Source organism: Oncorhynchus clarkii, chromosome 5 (assembly GCF_045791955.1).
Source record: "Oncorhynchus clarkii lewisi isolate Uvic-CL-2024 chromosome 5, UVic_Ocla_1.0, whole genome shotgun sequence".
Lineage (NCBI taxonomy): Eukaryota > Metazoa > Chordata > Actinopteri > Salmoniformes > Salmonidae > Oncorhynchus > Oncorhynchus clarkii.
This window is the reverse complement of record NC_092151.1, coordinates 90,210,416-90,231,441: the sequence shown is the minus strand read 5'-3', so window position 1 is coordinate 90,231,441 and position 21,026 is coordinate 90,210,416. Positions and strand designations below refer to the sequence as shown.

General features: G+C 45.9%; 1 protein-coding gene across 1 annotated transcript in view; it reads left to right on the top strand.

The window, feature by feature from the left end:
• The first annotated feature begins 821 nt into the window (after positions 1-821).
• The window catches only part of LOC139410276 (anosmin 1b), a 147,251-nt gene continuing 127,046 nt past the window's right edge, over positions 822-21,026 (top strand). Inside the window, exon 1 of the mRNA XM_071155759.1 lies at positions 822-1,149. Within this exon, the coding sequence (XP_071011860.1) occupies positions 973-1,149 (177 nt within the window). The 5' untranslated portion in view covers positions 822-972. The remainder of the gene's footprint in view (positions 1,150-21,026) is intronic.

The following is a 21,026-nucleotide window of genomic DNA, read 5'->3' as shown; positions in this document are numbered from 1 at the left end:
GTTTAGAAACGGATATCAATCAATCAGAAATGTGTCGGTACAAAACGTTTAGAAACGGATAGCAATCGATCAGAAATGTGTCGGTACAAAACGTTTAGAAACGGATAGCAATCAATCAGAAATGTGTCGGTGCAAAACGTTTAGAAACGGATAGCAATCAATCAGAAATGTGTCGGTACAAAACGTTTAGAAACGGATAGCAATCCATCAGAAATGTGTCGGTACAAAACGTTTAGAAACGGATAGCAATCGATCAGAAATGTGTCGGTACAAAACGTTTAGAAACGGATAGCAATCAATCAGAAATGTGTCGGTACAAAACGTTTAGAAACGGATAGCAATCAATCAGAAATGTGTCGGTACAAAACGTTTAGAAACGGATAGCAATCCATCAGAAATGTGTCGGTACAAAACGTTCTTGTCTTCAACATTTTCTGTTTAATTGAAACTAGGATACCCAAACTAGCTAGAAAAAACAGAGGTGTTTTCCATCATAATTAAAGGTTCAATAAAAATACAAAATAAATTAACTTTCTATAATGACCACCTCAACAGTCGTTTATTAGGTTTTACTCATTACACGGACTAATAAATGGCTTGTCAGTGGATGTGGAAGGACATTTTGTAGTGCGTATAATTATATAATAGCATCATTTAAACTCCAATTTAATAATTTAGACTAAATTGCGCTGACCTTGATACTGTGTTCAAATTCCCAAACATCCTAGATTTGTCCCTCTGCTGTAGTCTCGACAGGACTCAAAGTGATGAGGTGCCACACGTGCAACGTTGGTGGGAGTGTCTGCCGCGAGTAGAAATCTACTCCTCTCCTGCGGACAGCTAGCAGCCACCTCTCCATTCCCAAAGCGGACTCTCAAAATCAACTAGAGGAATTGACACGGGCTGAATAGGACTTAAAACACATCTGTTGTAGAGAAAGTGATCTTATTTCGACTGTTTTCAGCCAACAGAATGGCATTGCGGCGGGTTACGGTTGTCTTGATGTGGTATTTGATCGCGTTGAGCTCCGCGCGCAGGACTGGTGCTGAAGACGGAGAGGTTTTGGAGAAAACGAACAGCGCGAGATGTACTTCGCGCTGCTTCAGTCTGCACATGACACAACTCACAGCATCTTTTAAACATCTTCAGGTAAAATCTTTACATTAGATTAAAACCGTTAATGTGGACGAATTTTACACAAACTGATGTTTGAGAGTATGAACCCGCGCTCACGTTGCGCGTATTTAGTGTTGTTCATGGTATTTCGTTTTATTCAGTGTGTTAGGCTATGCTGAATGGAAATAAGCATTACATGCACAATAACCAAAACTGAGTAGCATGTCATATGTGGGTAACATCCATTTTAACGCTACGATTAAGGCTGAACTCAAGCTGTTTAACATTTGTGACAATACTCGTTGGGGAGGTAAAGACCATCGAAAGCCATATTATCCTTAACCTCTTCAACATGTGCGTTCGCTTTAGTGGGTGGGAAAGTAATTAAGCACCACACTTTTTCTGACTTCAGTCTGACTGAATGGGATGTAAGGCGTGAGTGGGGGGCCGGAGCTAGGGGTGTGTGTGTGAGTGGAGGGGGAGCAGGGGGGGGCTGGTTTTGGAACTGGCTAAGGCATTAGATCCGCGGCCACCTGGGTGCAGGGTGGAGGGGTAATGAGGGTGGCCTCTGAATGACTGGGAGTCCAGTCCCCGCTCTGGGCTGAGAGGTGTCGGCGTGCCGCTGATTCACAGCTCTGAAGAGGGAGGGAGGGATGGTGGGGCTGGCTGAGGGAGGGATGTTGGGGCTGGCTGAGGGAGGGATGGTGGGGCTGGCTGAGGGAGGGATGGTAGGGCTGGCTGAGGCAGGGATGGAGGTGGGGCTGGCTGAGGGACGGATGGAGGTGGGGCTGGCTGATGGAGGTGGGGCTGGCTGAGGGAGGGATGGTGGGGCTGGCTGAGGGAGGGATGGTGGGGCTGGCTGAGGGAGGGATGGTGGGGCTGGCTGAGGCATGGTGGGGCTGGCTGAGGGAAGGATGGTGGGGCTGGCTGAGGGAGGGGTGGTGGGGCTGGCTGAGGGAGGGATGGAGGTGGGGCTGTGAGGGAGGGATGGAGGTGGGGCTGGCTGAGGGAGGGATGGAGGTGGGGCTGGCTGAGGGACGGATGGAGGTGGGGCTGGCTGAGGGAGGGATGGAGGTGGCGCTGGCTGAGGGAGGAAGGAGGTGAGGCTGGCTGAGGGAGGATGGAGGTGGGGCTGGCTGAGGGAGGGATGGAGGTGGGGCTGGCTGAGGGAGGGAGGGATGGAGGTGGGGCTGGCTGAGGGAGCTGTAGAGCAAAATGAAATGACTTGTATATAGGCTATGCCTACTAGGTCGAATCCTTCTAGCTATAAGGACCTAATCCTTAAGGATAAATGACAATTTATTAGATCACATAAAGGACAATATGTCTTATTTAACTTGTTTGTCTTATTATTGTTACCCTTCTGATTGGACCGATTGACAACATCCTCCAATAGGAGAATATGTTGTGTACTGTTACCCTTCTGATTGGACCGATTGACAACATCCTCCAATAGAAGAATATGTTGTAGTACACAGGGGTGTGTGTGTGAGTGGGCTCAAATGCTCCCAGGAATCTGAGCTAAATTTATTGCAGTACAGTTAAAAAATAACATTTCTATCCAAGTAGATCCTTATCAGATCTGTGCATTTTTTAAATGAATGATATTGTGAGTTTGAGATATGATGTGACTTCATATGCTGTGTGGTGGAACCACAGACATTTCTAGATAACCAACAAGCTCTCACAGCCTCATTGCAGAGTTAGACGTTCATTGATGTTTTTCTCCAAATGTCAAATTTCAACGTTTCTCCAAACGTCAAATTTCAAAGTGTCTTTGACACCCTGGGTTGACTCTTTCTGGTCAGTATCGTTCCATTTCTTCAAACGTCACTCCAAATGGTATGGGTTAAGGTATGGGTTAAGGTATGGGTTAAGGTTTGGGTTAAGGTATGGGTTAAGGTATGGGTTAAGGTATGGGTTAAGGTATGGGTTAAGGTATGGGTTAAGGTTTGGGTTAAGGTATGGGTTAAGGTTTGGGTTAAGGTATGGGTTAAGGTATGGGTTAAGGTTTGGGTTAAGGTTTGGGTTAAGGTTTGGGTTAAGGTATGGGTTAAGGTATGGGTTAAGGTTTGGGTTAAGGTTTGGGTTAAGGTTTGGGTTAAGGTATGGGTTAAGGTTTGGGTTAAGGTTTGGGTTAAGGTTTGGGTTAAGGTATGGGTTAAGGTTTGGGTTAAGGTTTGGGTTAAGGTATGGGTTAAGGTATGGGTTAAGGTTTGGGTTAAGGTTTGGGTTAAGTTATGGGTTAAGGTTTGGGTTAAGGTATGGGTTAAGGTTTGGGTTAAGGTATGGGTTAAGGTTTGGGTTAAGGTATGGGTTAAGGTATGGGTTACGGTATGGGTTAAGGTATGGGTTAAGATTTGGGTTAAGGTATGGGTTAAGGTATGGGTTAAGGTATGGGTTAAGGTATGGGTTAAGGTTTGGGTTAAGGTATGGGTTAAGGTATGGGTTAAGGTATGGGTTAAGGTTTGGGTTAAGGTATGGGTTAAGGTATGGGTTAAGGTTTGGGTTAAGGTATGGGTTAAGGTATGGGTTAAGGTATGGGTTAAGGTATGGGTTAATAAGGTTTGGGTTAAAGTATGGGTTAAGGTATGGGTTAAGGTATGGGTTAAGGTATGGGTTAAGGTTTGGGTTAAGGTATGGGTTAAGGTATGGGTTAAGGTATGGGTTAAGGTTTGGGTTAAGGTATGGGTTAAGGTATGGGTTAAGGTATGGGTTAAGGTATGGGTTAAAGTATGGTTTAAGGTTTTGGTTAAGGTATGGGTTAAGGTATGGGTTAAGGTATGGGTTAAGGTATGGGTTAAGATTTGGGTTAAGGTATGGGTTAAGGTATGGGTTAAGGTATGGGTTAAGGTATGGGTTAAGGTTTGGGTTAAGGTATGGGTTAAGGTATGGGTTAAGGTATGGGTTAAGGTTTGGGTTAAGGTATGGGTTAAGGTATGGGTTAAGGTTTGGGTTAAGGTATGGGTTAAGGTATGGGTTAAGGTATGGGTTAAGGTATGGGTTAATAAGGTTTGGGTTAAAGTATGGGTTAAGGTATGGGTTAAGGTATGGGTTAAGGTATGGGTTAAGGTTTGGGTTAAGGTATGGGTTAAGGTATGGGTTAAGGTATGGGTTAAGGTTTGGGTTAAGGTATGGGTTAAGGTATGGGTTAATAAGGTTTGGGTTAAAGTATGGGTTAAGGTATGGGTTAAGGTATGGGTTAAGGTATGGGTTAAGGTTTGGGTTAAGGTATGGGTTAAGGTATGGGTTAAGGTATGGGTTAAGGTTTGGGTTAAGGTATGGGTTAAGGTATGGGTTAAGGTATGGGTTAAGGTATGGGTTAAAGTATGGTTTAAGGTTTTGGTTAAGGTATGGGTTAAGGTATGGGTTAAGGTATGGGTTAAGGTATGGGTTAAGATTTGGGTTAAGGTATGGGTTAAGGTATGGGTTAAGGTATGGGTTAAGGTATGGGTTAAGGTTTGGGTTAAGGTATGGGTTAAGGTATGGGTTAAGGTATGGGTTAAGGTTTGGGTTAAGGTATGGGTTAAGGTATGGGTTAAGGTTTGGGTTAAGGTATGGGTTAAGGTATGGGTTAAGGTATGGGTTAAGGTATGGGTTAATAAGGTTTGGGTTAAAGTATGGGTTAAGGTATGGGTTAAGGTATGGGTTAAGGTATGGGTTAAGGTTTGGGTTAAGGTATGGGTTAAGGTATGGGTTAAGGTATGGGTTAAGGTTTGGGTTAAGGTATGGGTTAAGGTATGGGTTAAGGTATGGGTTAAGGTATGGGTTAAAGTATGGTTTAAGGTTTTGGTTAAGGTATGGGTTAAGGTATGGGTTAAGGTATGGGTTAAGGTTTGGGTTAAGGTATGGGTTAAGGTATGGGTTAAGGTATGGGTTAAGGTATGGGTTAAGGTTTGGGTTAAGGTATGGGTTAAGGTATGGGTTAAGGTATGGGTTAAGGTATGGGTTAAAGTATGGGTTAACGTTTGGGATATGGTTCAAACAATAAAATAAAAACGAGTGTCCACCATTGGGATCCAACACGCTACTCCCTGATCCAGAGTCATGGGATTACACCCTTCTTTCACACCTGGCAGGTAGGAGCGTTGGACTAGTAACCGAAAGGTTGCTGGATCAAATCCCAGAGCTGACCATGTAAAAAAAATATTGTCGTTCTGCCCCTGAGCAAGGCAGTTAACCCAATGTGCCGATGACGTGGATGTCGATTTAAGGCAGCCCCCCCCCTGCTCCTCTCAGAGGGGGTTCAGAGGGTTGGGGGGGTTCAGAGGGGTTGGGTTAAATGCGGAAGACACATTTCAGTTGAATGCATTCAGTTGGACAGTTGACTAGGTACCTCCCCCCTTTCCCTTTCCTGTCCACACCACCCTAGCAGAACCCATAGAACCCAGAACCCATAGAACCCAGGACCCATAGCGCCCACTGCCACCCCTAGTGGCCGGTTGTGAAAGGCATTTCCAGACGTATTTAGGTCATGGGATAAACGTCCAACTTCAAAGTCACTCTCGAGCGATCTGCCTGAGATAACAGCCGCAGATGACATCATCTGAGAAATGACTGTTGTCAAGTCACGTCCACATGTGTGTGTGTGTGCCAAAACACATCATACCACCAGCCACAGGAGTGTGTGTGTGTGTGTGTGTGTGTGTGTGTGTGTTTGTGTGTGAGAGAGAGAGAAAATCCCACCCTGGCTTGGCTTGCTTCCGACCACTGGAATGTGACCCTCACTATTTCCAGTTCACACCTCAGTCAGTCTGCTCCTTAGTGAGTCGTACTGTGTGTTGTTCTGTATGTGTTCCCTGTAGTGTGTGTGTTGTTCTGAATGTGTTCCCTGTAGCATGTGTGTTGTTCTGAATGTGTTCCCTGTAACGTGTGTGTTGTTCTGAATGTGTTCCCTGTAGCATGTGTGTTGTTCTGAATGTGTTCCCTGTAACGTGTGTGTTGTTCTGAATGTGTTCCCTGTAACGTGTGTGTTGTTCTGAATGTGTTCCCTGTAGCATGTGTGTTGTTCTGAAGGTGTTCCCTGTAGCATGTGTGTTGTTCTGAATGTGTTCCCTGTAACGTGTGTGTTGTTCTGAATGTGTTCCCTGTAGCATGTGTGTTGTTCTGAATGTGTTCCCTGTAGCATGTGTGTTGTTCTGAATGTGTTCCCTGTAGCATGTGTGTTGTTCTGAATGTGTTCCCTGTAGCATGTGTGTTGTTCTGAAGGTGTTCCCTGTAGCATGTGTGTTGTTCTGAATGTGTTCCCTGTAACGTGTGTGTTGTTCTGAATGTGTTCCCTGTAGCATGTGTGTTGTTCTGAATGTGTTCCCTGTAGCGTGTGTATTGTTCTGAATGTGTTCCCTGTAGCGTGTGTGTTGTTCTGAATGTGTTCCCTGTAGCGTGTGTGTTGTTCTGAATGTGTTCCCTGTAGAGTGTGTGTTGTTCTGAAGGTGTTCCCTGTAGCGTGTGTGTTGTTCTGAATGTGTTCCCTGTAGCGTGTGTGTTGTTCTGAATGTGTTCCCTGTAGCGTGTGTGTTGTTCTGAATGTGTTCCATGTTGCGTGTGTGTGTATTTATGCGTGTCATAAGCGTCTCTGAGCGATGTGTGTGTCTCCTCTCGGGCGCTAGATAGGTAGCCAGGTAGGGTTAAGTTCAAAGGTCACCTGTGCAGCCGTCCACACCACCTACAAGCTCTGACAGACAGACAAATGGACAGAGAGACAGTACATTCTTGCTGATGTCATCCTCTCCTGTCTGGGGGTGATTTACTCCAGGCGATAGGTATACTGAGGTACTGACCTAAGACAAAGAGACAGAGAGCTTTAGAGGACATCTAAAAACAGCAAGATCAGAGGTTGTCAACCTTTTCCTTTCCTGGAAACACCAATCACAGTCCAAAGCTCTTGAGGACCAACATTTGCGGAGTCTCAGATTTTTTATAAAACACAAAATATCTTAATGGTCAAATGTTGTCAATTTTATCAGGGAATGTAACAGAATACGATTACAGATGGATGTTTGATAACACTTTCCATTGAGAAAACCCTAACCCTCCCCTGTGCTGCATAGACTCTATATACCTGCTCTACTATCTACAGAGACTCTAACCCTCCCCTGTGCTGCACAGACTCTATATACCTGCTCTACTATCTATAGAGACTATATACCTGCTCTACTATCTACAGAGACTCTAACCCTCCCCTGTGCTGCACAGACTCTATATACCTGCTCTACTATCTATAGAGACTCTATATACCTGCTCTACTATCTATAGAGACCCTAACCCTCCCCTGTGCTGCACAGACTCTATATACCTGCTCTACTATCTATAGAAACCCTAACCCTCCCCTGTGCTGCACAGACTCTATATACCTGCTCTACTATCTACAGAGACTCTAACCCTCCCCTGTGCTGCACAGACTCTATATACCTGCTCTACTATCTATAGAGACTCTATATACCTGCTCTACTATCTACAGAGACTCTAACCCTCCCCTGTGCTGCACAGACTCTATATACCTGCTCTACTATCTACAGAGACCCTAACCCTCCCCTGTGCTGCACAGACTCTATATACCTGCTCTACTATCTATAGAGACCCTAACCCTCCCCTGTGCTGCACAGACTCTATATACCTGCTCTACTATCTACAGAGACCCTAACCCTCCCCTGTGCTGCACAGACTCTATATACCTGCTCTACTATCTACAGAGACCCTAACCCTCCCCTGTGCTGCACAGACTCTATATACCTGCTCTACTATCTACAGAGACCCTAACCCTCCCCTGTGCTGCACATACTCTATATACCTGCTCTACTATCTATAGAGACCCTAACCCTCCCCTGTGCTGCACAGACTCTATATACCTGCTCTACTATCTATAGAAACCCTAACCCTCCCCTGTGCTGCACAGACTCTATATACCTGCTCTACTATCTATAGAGACCCTAACCCTCCCCTGTGCTGCACAGACTCTATATACCTGCTCTACTATCTATAGAGACCCTAACCCTCCCCTGTGCTGCACAGACTCTATATACCTGCTCTACTATCTATAGAGACTCTACATACCTGCTCTACTATCTACAGAGACTCTATATACCTGCTCTACTATCTATAGAGACTCTATATACCTGCTCTACTATCTACAGAGACTCTATATACCTGCTCTACAATCCACAGACTCTATATACCTGCTCTACGATCCACAGAGACTCTATATACCTGCTCTACTATCTACATAGACTCTATATACCTGCTCTACTATCTACATAGACTCTATATACCTGCTCTACTATCTACATAGACTCTATATACCTGCTCTACTATCTACATATACTCTATATACCTGCTCTACTATCTACAGAGATTCTATATACCTGCTCTACTATCTACAGAGTCTATATACCTGCTCTACTATCTACAGAGACTTTATATACCTGCTCTACAATCCACAGACTCTATATACCTGCTCTACAATCCACAGAGACTCTATATACCTGCTCTACTATCTACATAGACTCTATATACCTGCTCTACTATCTACAGAGACTCTATATACCTGCTCTACTATCTATAGAGTCTCTATATACCTGCTCTACTATCTACAGAGACTCTATATACCTGCTCTACTATCTACATAGACTCTATATACCTGCTCTACTATCTACATAGACTCTATATACCTGCTCTACTATCTACATAGACTCTATATACCTGCTCTACTATCTATAGATAGTCTATATACCTGCTCTACTATCTACAGAGAGTCTATATACCTGCTCTACTATCTATAGAGACTATATACCAGCTCTACTATCTATAGAGACTCTATATACCTGCTCTACAATCCACATAGTCTATATACCTGCTCTACTATCTATAGAGACTCTATATACCTGCTCTACTATCTATAGAGACTCTATATACCTGCTCTACTATCTATAGAGACTATATATACCTGCTCTACTAACGACATAGTCTATATACCTGCTCTACTATCTATAGAGACTCTATATACCTGCTCTACTATCTACAGAGTCTATATACCTGCTCTACTATCTACAGAATCTATATACGTGCTCTACTATCCACAAAGTCAATATACCTGCTCTACAATCTACAGAGTCTATATACCTGCTCTACTATCTACAGAGTCTATATACCTGCTCTACTATCTACAGAGTCTATATACCTGCTCTACTATCTACAGTCTATATACCTGCTCTACAATCCACAGAGTCTATATACTTGCTCTACAATCCACAGAGTCTATATACCTGCTCTACAATCCACAGAGTCTATATACCTGCTCTACAATCCACAGAGTCTATATACCTGCTCTACAATCCACAGTCTATATACCTGCTCTACAATCCAGAGTCTATATACCTGCTCTACTATCTACAGAGTCTATATACCTGCTCTAAAATCCACAGAGTCTATATACCTGCTCTACTATCTACATAGACTCTATATACCTGCTCTACAATCTATAGAGTCTATATACCTGCTCTACAATCCACAGAGACTATATACCTGCTCTACAATCCACAGAGTCTATATACCTGCTCTACTATCTACAGAGTCTATATACCTGCTCTACAATCCACAGAGTATATATACCTGCTCTACTATCTACAGAGTATATATACCTGCTCTACAATCCACAGAGTCTATATACCTACTCTACAATCCACAGAGTCTATATACCTGCTCTACAATCCACAGAGTCTATATACCTGCTCTACTATCTACAGAGTCTATATACCTGCTCTACTTTCTACAGAGTCTATATACCTGCTCTACAATCCACAGAGTCTATATACCTGCTCTACAATCCACAGAGTCTATATACCTGCTCTACAATCCACAGAGTCTATATACCTGCTCTACTCTCTACATAGACTCTATATACCTGCTCTACAATCTATAGAGTCTATATACCTGCTCTACAATCCACAGAGACTATATACCTGCTCTACAATCTATAGAGTCTATATACCTGCTCTACTATCTACAGAGTCTATATACCTGCTCTACAATCCACAGAGTCTATATACCTGCTCTACTATCTACAGAGTCTATATACCTGCTCTACTATCTACAGAGTCTATATACCTGCTCTACAATCCACAGAGTCTATATACCTGCTCTACAATCCGCAGAGTCTATATACCTGCTCTACAATCCACAGAGTCTATATACCTGCTCTACAATTCACAGAGTCTATATACCTGCTCTACAATCCACAGAGTCTATATACCTGCTCTACTATCTACATAGACTCTATAGACCTGCTCTACTGGGAGTTAAGTGATGCTGTTTATGACACGGTTCGTGTTGCCTTCTCCTGTCACCACAAGAGAGAGGTGCTACGCTGCAGCTGGGCTGGGTAGTGGAACCCTGTCATCCTCACCTCACTTGAGCTGGGGTTATCTGGGGCCAGGCACACAAAGGGCCTTCTGATACACCACCTACGTCAATGCTAGCTATCATTTATGCCAATGCATTTATGTCACTCAGTCAGTTTACTTTCTCCTTTGAGCAAAGCCAAGCCCTGCCAGCCCAGACAGCTGCTCTTTTGGCCCAGTTGGCTACTCTTTTCCCCCAACAGAGAGAATGGAAGTAAAATCAATTGTGGTTGAAAGGGAGATGTGTTAGACAGGATAGTGTTAGACAGGATAGTGTTAGATGAGATAGACAGGATAGTGTTAGACAGGATAGTGTTAGATGAGATAGACAGGATAGTGTTAGATGAGATAGACAGGATAGTGTTAGACAGGATAGTGTTAGATGAGATAGACAGGATAGTGTTAGATGAGATAGACAGGATAGTGTTAGATGAGATAGACAGGATAGTGTTAGATGAGATAGACAGGATAGTGTTAGATGAGATAGACAGGATAGTGTTAGATGAGATAGACAGGATAGTGTTAGACAGGATAGTGTTAGACAGGATATTGTTAGATGAGATAGTGTTAGATGAGATAGTGTTAGATGAGATAGACAGGATAGTGTTAGACAGGATAGTGTTAGATGAGATAGACAGGATAGTGTTAGACAGGATAGTGTTAGATGAGATAGACAGGATAGTGTTATATGTGATAGACAGGATAGTGTTAGACAGCATAGTGTTAGACAGGATAGTGTTAGATGAGATAGTGTTAGATGAGATAGTGATAGATAGGATAGTGTTAGCCAGGATAGTGTTAGATGAGATAATGTTAGATGAGATAGTGATAGACAGGATAGTGTTATACAGGATAGTGTTAGACAGGATAGTGTTAGATGAGATAGTGTTAGATGAGATAGTGTTGGACAGGATAGTGTTATATAGGATAGTGTTGGACGGGATAGTGTTATACAGGATAGTGTTAGATGAGATAGTGTTAGATGAGATAGTGTTAGATGTGATAGTGTTAGACAGGATAGTGTTAGATGAGATAGTGTTAGACAGGATAGTGTTAGACAGGATAGTGTTAGATAGGATAGTGTTAGATGAGATAGTGTTAGACAGGATATTGTTAGATGAGATAGTGTTAGATGAGATAGTGTTAGACAGGATAGTGTTAGACAGGATAGTGTTAGACAGGATAGTGTTAGATGAGATAGTGTGAGATGTGATAGTGTTAGATGGGATAGTGTTAGATGAGATAGTGTTAGATGAGATAGTGTTAGATGAGATAGTGTTGGACAGGATAGTGTTATACAGAATAGTGTTAGATGAGATAGTGTTAGATGTGATAGTGTTAGATAGGATAGTGTTAGATAGGATAGTGTTAGATAGGATAGTGTTAGATAGGATAGTGTTAGATGAGATAGTGTTAGATAGGATAGTGTGAGATGAGATAGTGTTAGATAGGATAGTGTTAGATGAGATAGTGTTAGATAGGATAGTGTTAGATGAGATAGTGTTAGATAGGATAGTGTTAGATGGCATTGTGTAGAAGACCCTGAGACCTCAGGAGAGGCCAGAATACATTGGGTTCCCTGCTATTAAATGTCCCAGATCCTTCAGACCGTGGAGAGACTGTGTGTGTGTTGGAAGAATGAAGCTATTCTTCTTCACTCTTTGTCTCCTCTCCTGTCTTAGACATGCAGACATGTTTGCTCTGATGGGTTCTTCTCTCTGCTGTAGGTGACCTTACCACAAACTGTCACAGCTCTGAACACTCCCAAATCAACTTGCCCCTGCGACCCATGAAGTTTACATGCAACAAAACTCTGTTAGCTCTCTGAGCTAAAGCCTAGGCATTGGCTAGAGAAGAAAACAACTATTTTATGTCTCAGGAATGATTACTCATCACCGAACCAACTTCCTTACAACCCTTCACATATATCTGAAAGGAATGGGTGAGTGTAAGCAATATGGGTCCAGTGGTTTAGAGGGGTAAGGGTTAGGGGTTAGGGGTCCAGTGGTTTAGAGGGGTAGGGGTTAGGGGTTAGGGGTACAGTGGTTTAGAGGGTTAAGGGTTAGGGATCCAGTGGTTTAGAGGGGTAGGGGTTAGGGGGTAGGGGTTAGGGGTCCAGTGGTATAGAGGGGTAGGGGTTAGGGGTTAGGGGTTAGGGGTCCAGTGGTTTAGAGGGGTAGGGGTTAGGGGGTAAGGGGTAGGGGTTAGGGGTCCAGTGGTTTAGAGGGGTAGGGGTTAGGGGTTAGGGGTACAGTGGTTTAGAGGGGTAGGGGTTAGGGGTACAGTGGTTTAGAGGGGTAGGGGTTAGGGGTTAGGGGTCCAGTGGTTTAGAGGGTTAGGGGTTAGGGGTCCAGTGGTTTAGAGGGGTAGGGGTTAGGGGTTAGGGGTCCAGTGGTTTAGAGGGGTAGGGGTTAGGGGTCCAGTGGTTTAGAGGGGTAGGGGTTAGGGGTCCAGTGGTTTAGAGGGGTAGGGGTTAGGGGTTAGGGATACAGTGGTTTAGAGGGGTAGGGGTTAGGGGTCCAGTGGTTTAGAGGGGTAGGGGTTAGGGGTTTAGAGGGGTAGGGGTTAGGGGTTAGGGGTCCAGTGGTTTAGAGGGTTAGGGGTTAGGGGTACAGTGGTTTAGAGGGGTAGGGGTTAGGGGTCCAGTGGTTTAGAGGGGTAGGGGTAGGGGTTAGGGGTTAGGGGTCCAGTGGTTTAGAGGGGTAGGGGTTAGGGATCCAGTGGTTTAGAGGGGTAGGGGTTAGGGGTTATGGATCCAGTGGTTTAGAGGGGTAGGGGTTAGGGGTCCAGTGGTTTAGAGGGTTAGGGGTTAGGGGTTAGGGGTACAGTGGTTTAGAGGGCTAGGGGTTAGGGATCCAGTGGTTTAGAGGGGTAGGGGTAAGGGGTTAGGGGTCCAGTGGTTTAGAGGGGTAGGGGTTAGGGGTCCAGTGGTTTAGAGGGGTAGGGGTTAGGGATTAGGGGTCCAGTTGTTTAGAGGGGTAGGGGTTAGGGGGTTAGGGATCCAGTGGTTTAGAGGGGTAGGGGCTAGGGGTACAGTGGTTTAGAGGGGTAGGGGTTAGGGGTCCAGTGGTTTAGAGGGGTAGGGGTTAGGGGTTAGGGGTACAGTGGTTTAGAGGGGTAGGGGTTAGGGGTCCAGTGGTTTAGAGGGGTAGGGGTTAGGGGTTAGGGATCCAGTGGTTTAGAAGGGTAGGGGTTAGGGGTTAGGGATCCAGTGGTTTAGAGGGGTAGGGGTTAGGGGTCCAGTGGTTTAGAGGGGTAGGGGTTAGGGATCCAGTGGTTTAGAGGGGTAGGGGTTAGGGATCCAGTGGTTTAGAGGGGTAGGGGTTAGGGGTCCAGTGGTTTAGAGGGGTAGGGGTTAGGGGTTAGGGATCCAGTGGTTTAGAGGGGTAGGGGTTAGGGGTTAGGGATCCAGTGGTTTAGAGGGGTAGGGGTTAGGGGTTAGGGATCCAGTTGTTTAGTGGGGTAGGGGTTAGGGGTTAGGGGTCCAGTGGTTTAGAGGGATAGGGGTTAGGGATCCAGTGGTTTAGAGGGGTAGGAGTTAGGGGTTAGGGATCCAGTGGTTTAGAGGGGTAGGGGTTAGGGGTACAGTGGTTTAGAGGGGTAGGGGTTAGGGGTCCAGTGGTTTAGAGGGGTAGGGGTTAGGGGTCCCGTGGTTTAGAGGGGTAGGGGCTAGGGGTCCAGGAGTTGAGAGGGGTTGGGGTTAGGGGTACAGTGGTTTAGAGGGGTAGGGGTTAGGGGTACAGTGGTTTAGAGGGGTAGGGGTTAGGGTTTAGGGGTCCAGGGGGTGAGAGGGGTAGGGATTCGGGAAACAGGGGTTGAGAGGTGTAGGATTTAGGGGTACAAGGGTGAGAGGGGTACAGGGGGTTGAAAGGGTTAAGGGTACAGGGGTGAGAGGGGTAAGGGTACAGGGACTTAGAGTGTTAGGGGTACAGGGGTTGAGAGGGGTAGGGGTACACTGGCTGAGTGGGTAGGGGTACAGGGGTTAGGGGTACAGGGGTTGAGGGTACAGGGCTTGAGTGGGTAGGGGTTAGGGGTACAGGGGTTGGGGGTACAGGGGTTGAGTTGGTAGGGGTACAGGGGTTAGGGGTACAGCGGTTGATTAGGGTAGGGGTTAGGGGTACAGGGGCTGAGTGGGGTAGGCATTAGGGGTACAGGGGTTGAATGGGGTAGGGGTTAAGGGTACAGGGGCTGATTGGGGTAGGGGTTAAGGGTACAGGGTTGGTTGGGGTAGGGGTTAGGGGTTGAATGGGGTAGGGTAACAGGGGTACAGGGTTGATTGGGGTAGGGGTTAGGGGTACAGGGTTTGAATGAGGTAGGGGTTGGGGGTACAGGGGCTGATTGGGGTAGGGGGTAAAGGGTACAGGGTTGGTTGGTTGGGGTAGGGGTTAGGGGTTGAATGGGGTAGGGGTACAGGGTTGGATGGGGTAGGGGTTAAGGGTACAGGGTTGGTTGGGGTAGGGGTTAGGGGTTGAATGGGGTAGGGGTACAGGGGCTGATTGGGGTAGGGGTTAAGGGTACAGGGTTGGTTGGGGTAGGGGTTAGGGGTTGAATGGGGTAGGGGTACAGGGGCTGATTGGGGTATGGGTACAGGGGCTGATTGGGGTAGGGGTTAAGGGTACAGGGTTGGTTGGGGTAGGGGTTAGGTGTTGAATGGGGTAGGGGTACAGGGGTACAGGGTTGGTTGGGGTAGGGGTTAGGGGTACAGGGTTTGAATGAGGTATGGGTTGGGGGTACAGGGGCTGATTGGGGTAAGGGTTAAGGGTACAGGGTTGGTTGGGGTAGGGGTACAGGGTTGGTTGGGGTAAGGGTTAGGGGTACATGGGTTGATTGGGATAGGGGTGATTTGAGATGGGCAGTAGCCTGACTCTCAGGAGGAAGTGGGGGAAGTCGAAGGGCAGAGCATATGGAATGAGGCTGAGGTATGTGAAACAGAGGCGGTCGGTGCCGTTCAAGATGAGGGAGTATGATACAACATTTTATGAGCGTGGCCTTATTTCTATTACAACATATTTAATGACTGTCATTCATATTCCATTCACCCAGTTCAATGTAACAGCTATAGGTTTAGGATACTACATGATACTCGAATTTGCCCTATATACATCATGAGGTTGCTACAACCTAGCCTACGAATAAAAGTTTACAACGTAGATGCACAGGTCGAAAGAATTTTGAGTGATCAAGGTGACAGACATTGACACATTCAATACCGCCTTGCACACTCTCTCCTGCATTTACCTGATCTAGGGTGTAGTCATTAGTCCAACAGTTGCAAATGAGAGTTTCTGTTGGACAAATTCAGGTATGCTTATCCCCGTTTTTGCTTCTGTTTAATTAACGTTTTTCAACAGAATTGGCAGAATGAATACACCCCTGACCACACGCAAACAGCTAGCTAACATAGCATCCCTCTCTGTTGGATAGCCATATCCAGCTAGCTAACATAGCATCCCTCTCTGTTGGATAGCCATAGCTAGCTAGCTAACATAGCATCCCTCTCTGTTGGATAGCCATAGCCAGCTAGCTAACATAGCATCCCTCTCTGTTGGATAGCCATAGCCAGCTAGCTAACATAGCATCCCTCTCTGTTTGAACCAGGTGTTTGAGTAGGATAAACTAGCTAGCTGCATTCGCTAGCTAAGTGAAAGTGAAAGTTTACAAAAAATACAACCAAATATAGTTAGTTCTCTCTCTTGCGCCTCATTAATTTTTGGAAGAAATTAATTTGTTAAAAACTGTTAAACTATTGTCTTTCTCTTTCTTTGAGTCAACTACTCATCACATTTCATGCACTGCAGTGCTAACTAGCTGTAGCTTATGCTTTCAGTACGAGATTCATTCTCTGATCTTTTGATTGGGTGGACAACATGTCAGTTCATGCTGTGATACATTGTAGGACGTCCTCCAGAAATAGTTATAATTACTGTGTAAGTCTATGGAAGGGGGTGAGAACCATTAGCCTCCAAGGTTTTATACTGAATTCAATGTACCCAGAGGAGGACAGAAGCTAGCTGTCCTCCGGCTACACCATGGTGCTACTCCACAGAGTACTGTTCAGGCTACTGTAGACCATTGCAAAACAGTGTGTTTTAATCAATTATTTGGTGACGTGAAAATACACGTCTCAAAAAAATAAAGGGAACACAATGTAACTCCAAGTCAATCACACTTCTGTGAAATCAAACTGTCCACTTAAGAAGCAACACTGATTGACAATACATTTCACATGCTGTTGTGCAAATGGAATAGACAACAGGTGGAAATTATAGGCAATTAGCAAGACACCCTCAATAAAGGAGTGGTTCTGCAGGTGGGGACCACAGACCACTTCTCAGTTCCTATGCTTCCTGGCTGATGTTTTGGTCACTTTTGAATACTGGCGGTGCTTTCACTCCAGTGGTAGCATGAGACGGAGTCTACAACCCACACAAGTGGCTCAGGTAGTGCAGCTCATCCAGGATGGCACATCAATGCGAGCTGTGGCAAGAAGGTTTGCTGTGTCTGTCAGCGTAGTGTCCAGAGCATAGTGGAGCTACCAGGAGACAGGCCAGTACATCAGGAGATGTGGAGGAGGCCGTAGGAGGGGAACAACCCAGCAGCAGGACCGCTACCTCCGCCTTTGTGCAAGGAGGAGCAGGAGGAGCACTGCCAGAGCCCTGCAAAATGACCTCCAGCAGGCCACAAATGTGCATGTGTTTGCTCAAACGGTCAGAAACAGACTCCATGAGGGTGGTATGAGGACCCGACGTCCACAGGTGGGGGTTGTGCTTACAGCCCAACACCGTGCAGGACGTTTGGCATTTGCCAGAGAACACCAAGATTGGCAAATTCGCCACTGGCGCCCTGTGCTCTTCACAGATGAAAGCAGGTTCACACTGAGCACATGTGACAGACGTGACAGAGTCTGGTGACGCCGTGGAGAACGTTCTGCTGCCTGCAACATCCTCCAGCATGACCGGTTTGGCGGTGGGTCAGTCATGGTGTGGGGTGGCATTTCTTTGGGGGGCCGCACAGCTCTCCATGTGCTCGCCAGAGGTAGCCTGACTGCCATTAGGTACCGAGATGAGATCCTCAGACCCCTTGTGAGACCATATGCTGGTGCGGTGGGCCCTGGGTTCCTCCTAATGCAAGACAATGCTAGACCTCATGTGGCTGGAGTGTGTCAGCAGTTCCTGCAAGAGGAAGGCATTAATGCTATGGACTGGCCCGCCCGTTCCCCAGACCTGAATCCAATTGAGCACATCTGGGACATCATGTCTCGCTCCATCCACCAACGCCACGTTGCACCACAGACTGTCCAGGAGTTGGCGGATGCTTTAGTCCAGATCTGGGAGGAGATCCCTCAGGAGACCATCCGCCACCTCATCAGGAGCATGCCCAGGCATTGTAGGGAGGTCATACAGGCACGTGGAGGCCACACACACTACTGAGCCTCATTTTGACTTGTTTTAAGGACATTACATCAAAGTTGGATAAGCCTGTAGTGTGGTTTTCCACTTTAATTTTGAGTGTGACTCCAAATCCAGACCTCCATGGGTTGATACATTTGATTTCCATTGATCATTTGTGTGTGATTTTATCCTCCATGATTTAACGAGGGAAATAAGTCCCAGACTGTATTGTGTACTGTATTGTACTGTATTGTCAGCACATTCAACTATGTAAAGAAAAAAGTATTTATTAAGAATATTTCATTAATTCAGATCTAGGATGTGTTATTTTAGTGTTCCCTTTATTTTTTTGAGCAGTGTATTTAGTTTTTATCTCAAAATCTTAACTTTTTTATAAATGTTTCACTATTTTTTTTTTTGAAATTCACTGAGGAGGATGGTCCTCCCCTTTCTCCTCTGAGGAGGATGGTCCTCCCCTTTCTCCTCTGAGGAGGATGGTCTTTCCCTTTCTCCTCTGAGGAGGATGGTCCTCCCCTTTCTCCTCTGAGGAGGATGGTCCTCCCCTTTCTCCTCTGTGGAGCCTTCACTGATGGCAACCCTAACCCAGGCCAGTAACAGAGGTTGGTCAGGTTTAGCCCACTGAACCGAAGCTCCTCTTCTCTTCAACTGTTCAGCAAGAGAGATGACTAGAAATTGGTCTCCCCAATTTGACCAGTTTCCTTTCTTAGTCCGTTTCTTTTTCCTGGTCAGTTTTTCATGACTGTCAAAGTCACAGCAACAGTAACAGTCACAGTCACAGCCACAGCCACAGTCACAGTCACAGTACCAGTCACAGCCACAGTCACAGTCACAGTACCAGTCACAGTCACAGCCACAGCCACAGCCACAGTCACAGTCACAGCCACAGCCACAGTCACAGTCACAGTACCAGTCACAGCCACAGTCACAGTCACAGCCACAGTCACAGTCACAGCCACAGTCACAGCCACAGTCACAGTCACAGCCACAGTCACAGTACCAGTCACAGCCACAGTCACAGCCACAGCCACAGCCACAGTCACAGTACCAGTCACAGCCACAGTCACAGTCACAGTCACAGCCACAGTCACAGTCACAGTCACAGTCACAGCCACAGTCACAGCCACAGTCACAGTCACAGTCACTGTCACAGTACAAGCCACAGTCACAGTCACAGTCACAGTCACAGCCACAGTCACAGCCACAGTCACAGCCCTACCAGGGAAATCTCCTGTCTCTGGTCTGTCTCTGTCTATATCAGGAACATGATACAGTGTGTTTATGAAGTTTAAGCCAGGTCTTTCAGGGCATTGAACAACAGTGTTGTGAGTCCCCTCATATGAAAAATATATCCATTAAGAATTAGTGAGTAGTCATTTTTGTTGTTGTTGTAATAGAAAAAAATACAATTCAACAAACAAAACATTTAGTTTAGTTTATTTAATTTGACCATTTAAAAAAACAAGCACACATAAAACTTGAAAAAGCCATACATGCACATTAATTAAAATCATGGAGGATAACACACAATACAGTCTGGGACTTATTTCCATTGTTAAATCATGGAGGATAACACACAGTAAAGTCTGGGACTTATTTCCATCGTTAAATCATGGAGGATAACACACAATACAGTCTGGGACTTATTTCCATTGTTAAATCATGGAGGATAACACATAATTCAGTCTGGGACTTATTTCCATCGTTAAATCATGGAGGATAACACACAATACAGTCTGGGACTTATTTCCATTGTTAAATCATGGAGGATAACACATAGTAAAGTCTGGGACTTATTTCCATTGTTAAATCATGGAGGATAACACATAGTACAGTCTGGGACTTATTTCCATCGTTAAATCATGGAGGATAACACATAGTAAAGTCTGGGACTTATTTCCATTGTTAAATCATGGAGGACAACACATAGTACAGTCTGGGACTTATTTCCATCGTTAAATCATGGAGGATAACACACAGTACAGTCTGGGACTTATTTCCATTGTGGCCCTCACACAGTTCAGTCTGGGACTTATTTCCGTTGTGGCCCTCACACAGTTCAGTCTGGGACTTATTTCCATCGTGGCCCTCGTGAGACAAGATGGAACACAGTATACATAGACAAAATGAAATAAACAATTGAACATTTACAGACATACATTTGCTCAGTTGCTCAGACCCACACGTTCCCACCGTATCCCACACCCAAATTTGTTTCTAATACTTGTAAGACTCTACCCTATATGATTTCAAAGATTTTTTGTCAATATTTAAATAGTAAATAATTTGATTATTCCATTCTCTTAACAGTGGAGTATCGTTTGATCTCCAGTATTTAAGTAATCACTTGTTCAATATAAGCGACGAAAATACTGTGCGGTGCGATGTCGCACCCCCATTACGCCATGTCGCACCCCCATTACGCCGTGTCGCACCCCCATTACGCCGTGTCGCACCCCCATTACGCCATGTCGCACCCCCATTACGCCATGTCACACCCCCATTACGCCATGTCGCACCCCCATTACGCCATGTCGCACCCCCATTATGCACCCCCATTACGCCATGTCACACCCCCATTACGCCATGTCGCACCCCCATTACGCCATGTCGCACCCCCATTACGCCATGTCGCACCCCCATTACGCCATGTCGCACCCCCATTACACCATGTCGCACCCGCATTACGCCATGTCATACCCCCATTACGCCGTGTCACACCCCCATTACGCCATGTCGCACCCCCATTACACCATGTCGCACCCCCATTACGCCATGTCGCACCCCCATTACGCCGTGTCGCACTCCCATTACGCCGTGTCGCACCCCCATTACGCCGTGTCGCACCCCCATTACGCCGTGTCGCACCCCCATTACGCCGTGTCGCACCCCCATTACGCCGTGTCGCACCCCCATTACGCCGTGTCATACCCCCATTACGCCATGTCGCACCCCCATTACGCCATGTCGCACCCCCATTACGCCATTTCGCACCCCCATTACGCCATGTCGCACCCCCATTACGCCATGTCGCACCCCCATTACGCCATGTCGCACCCCCATTACGCCATTTCGCACCCCCATTACGCCATGTCGCACCCCCATT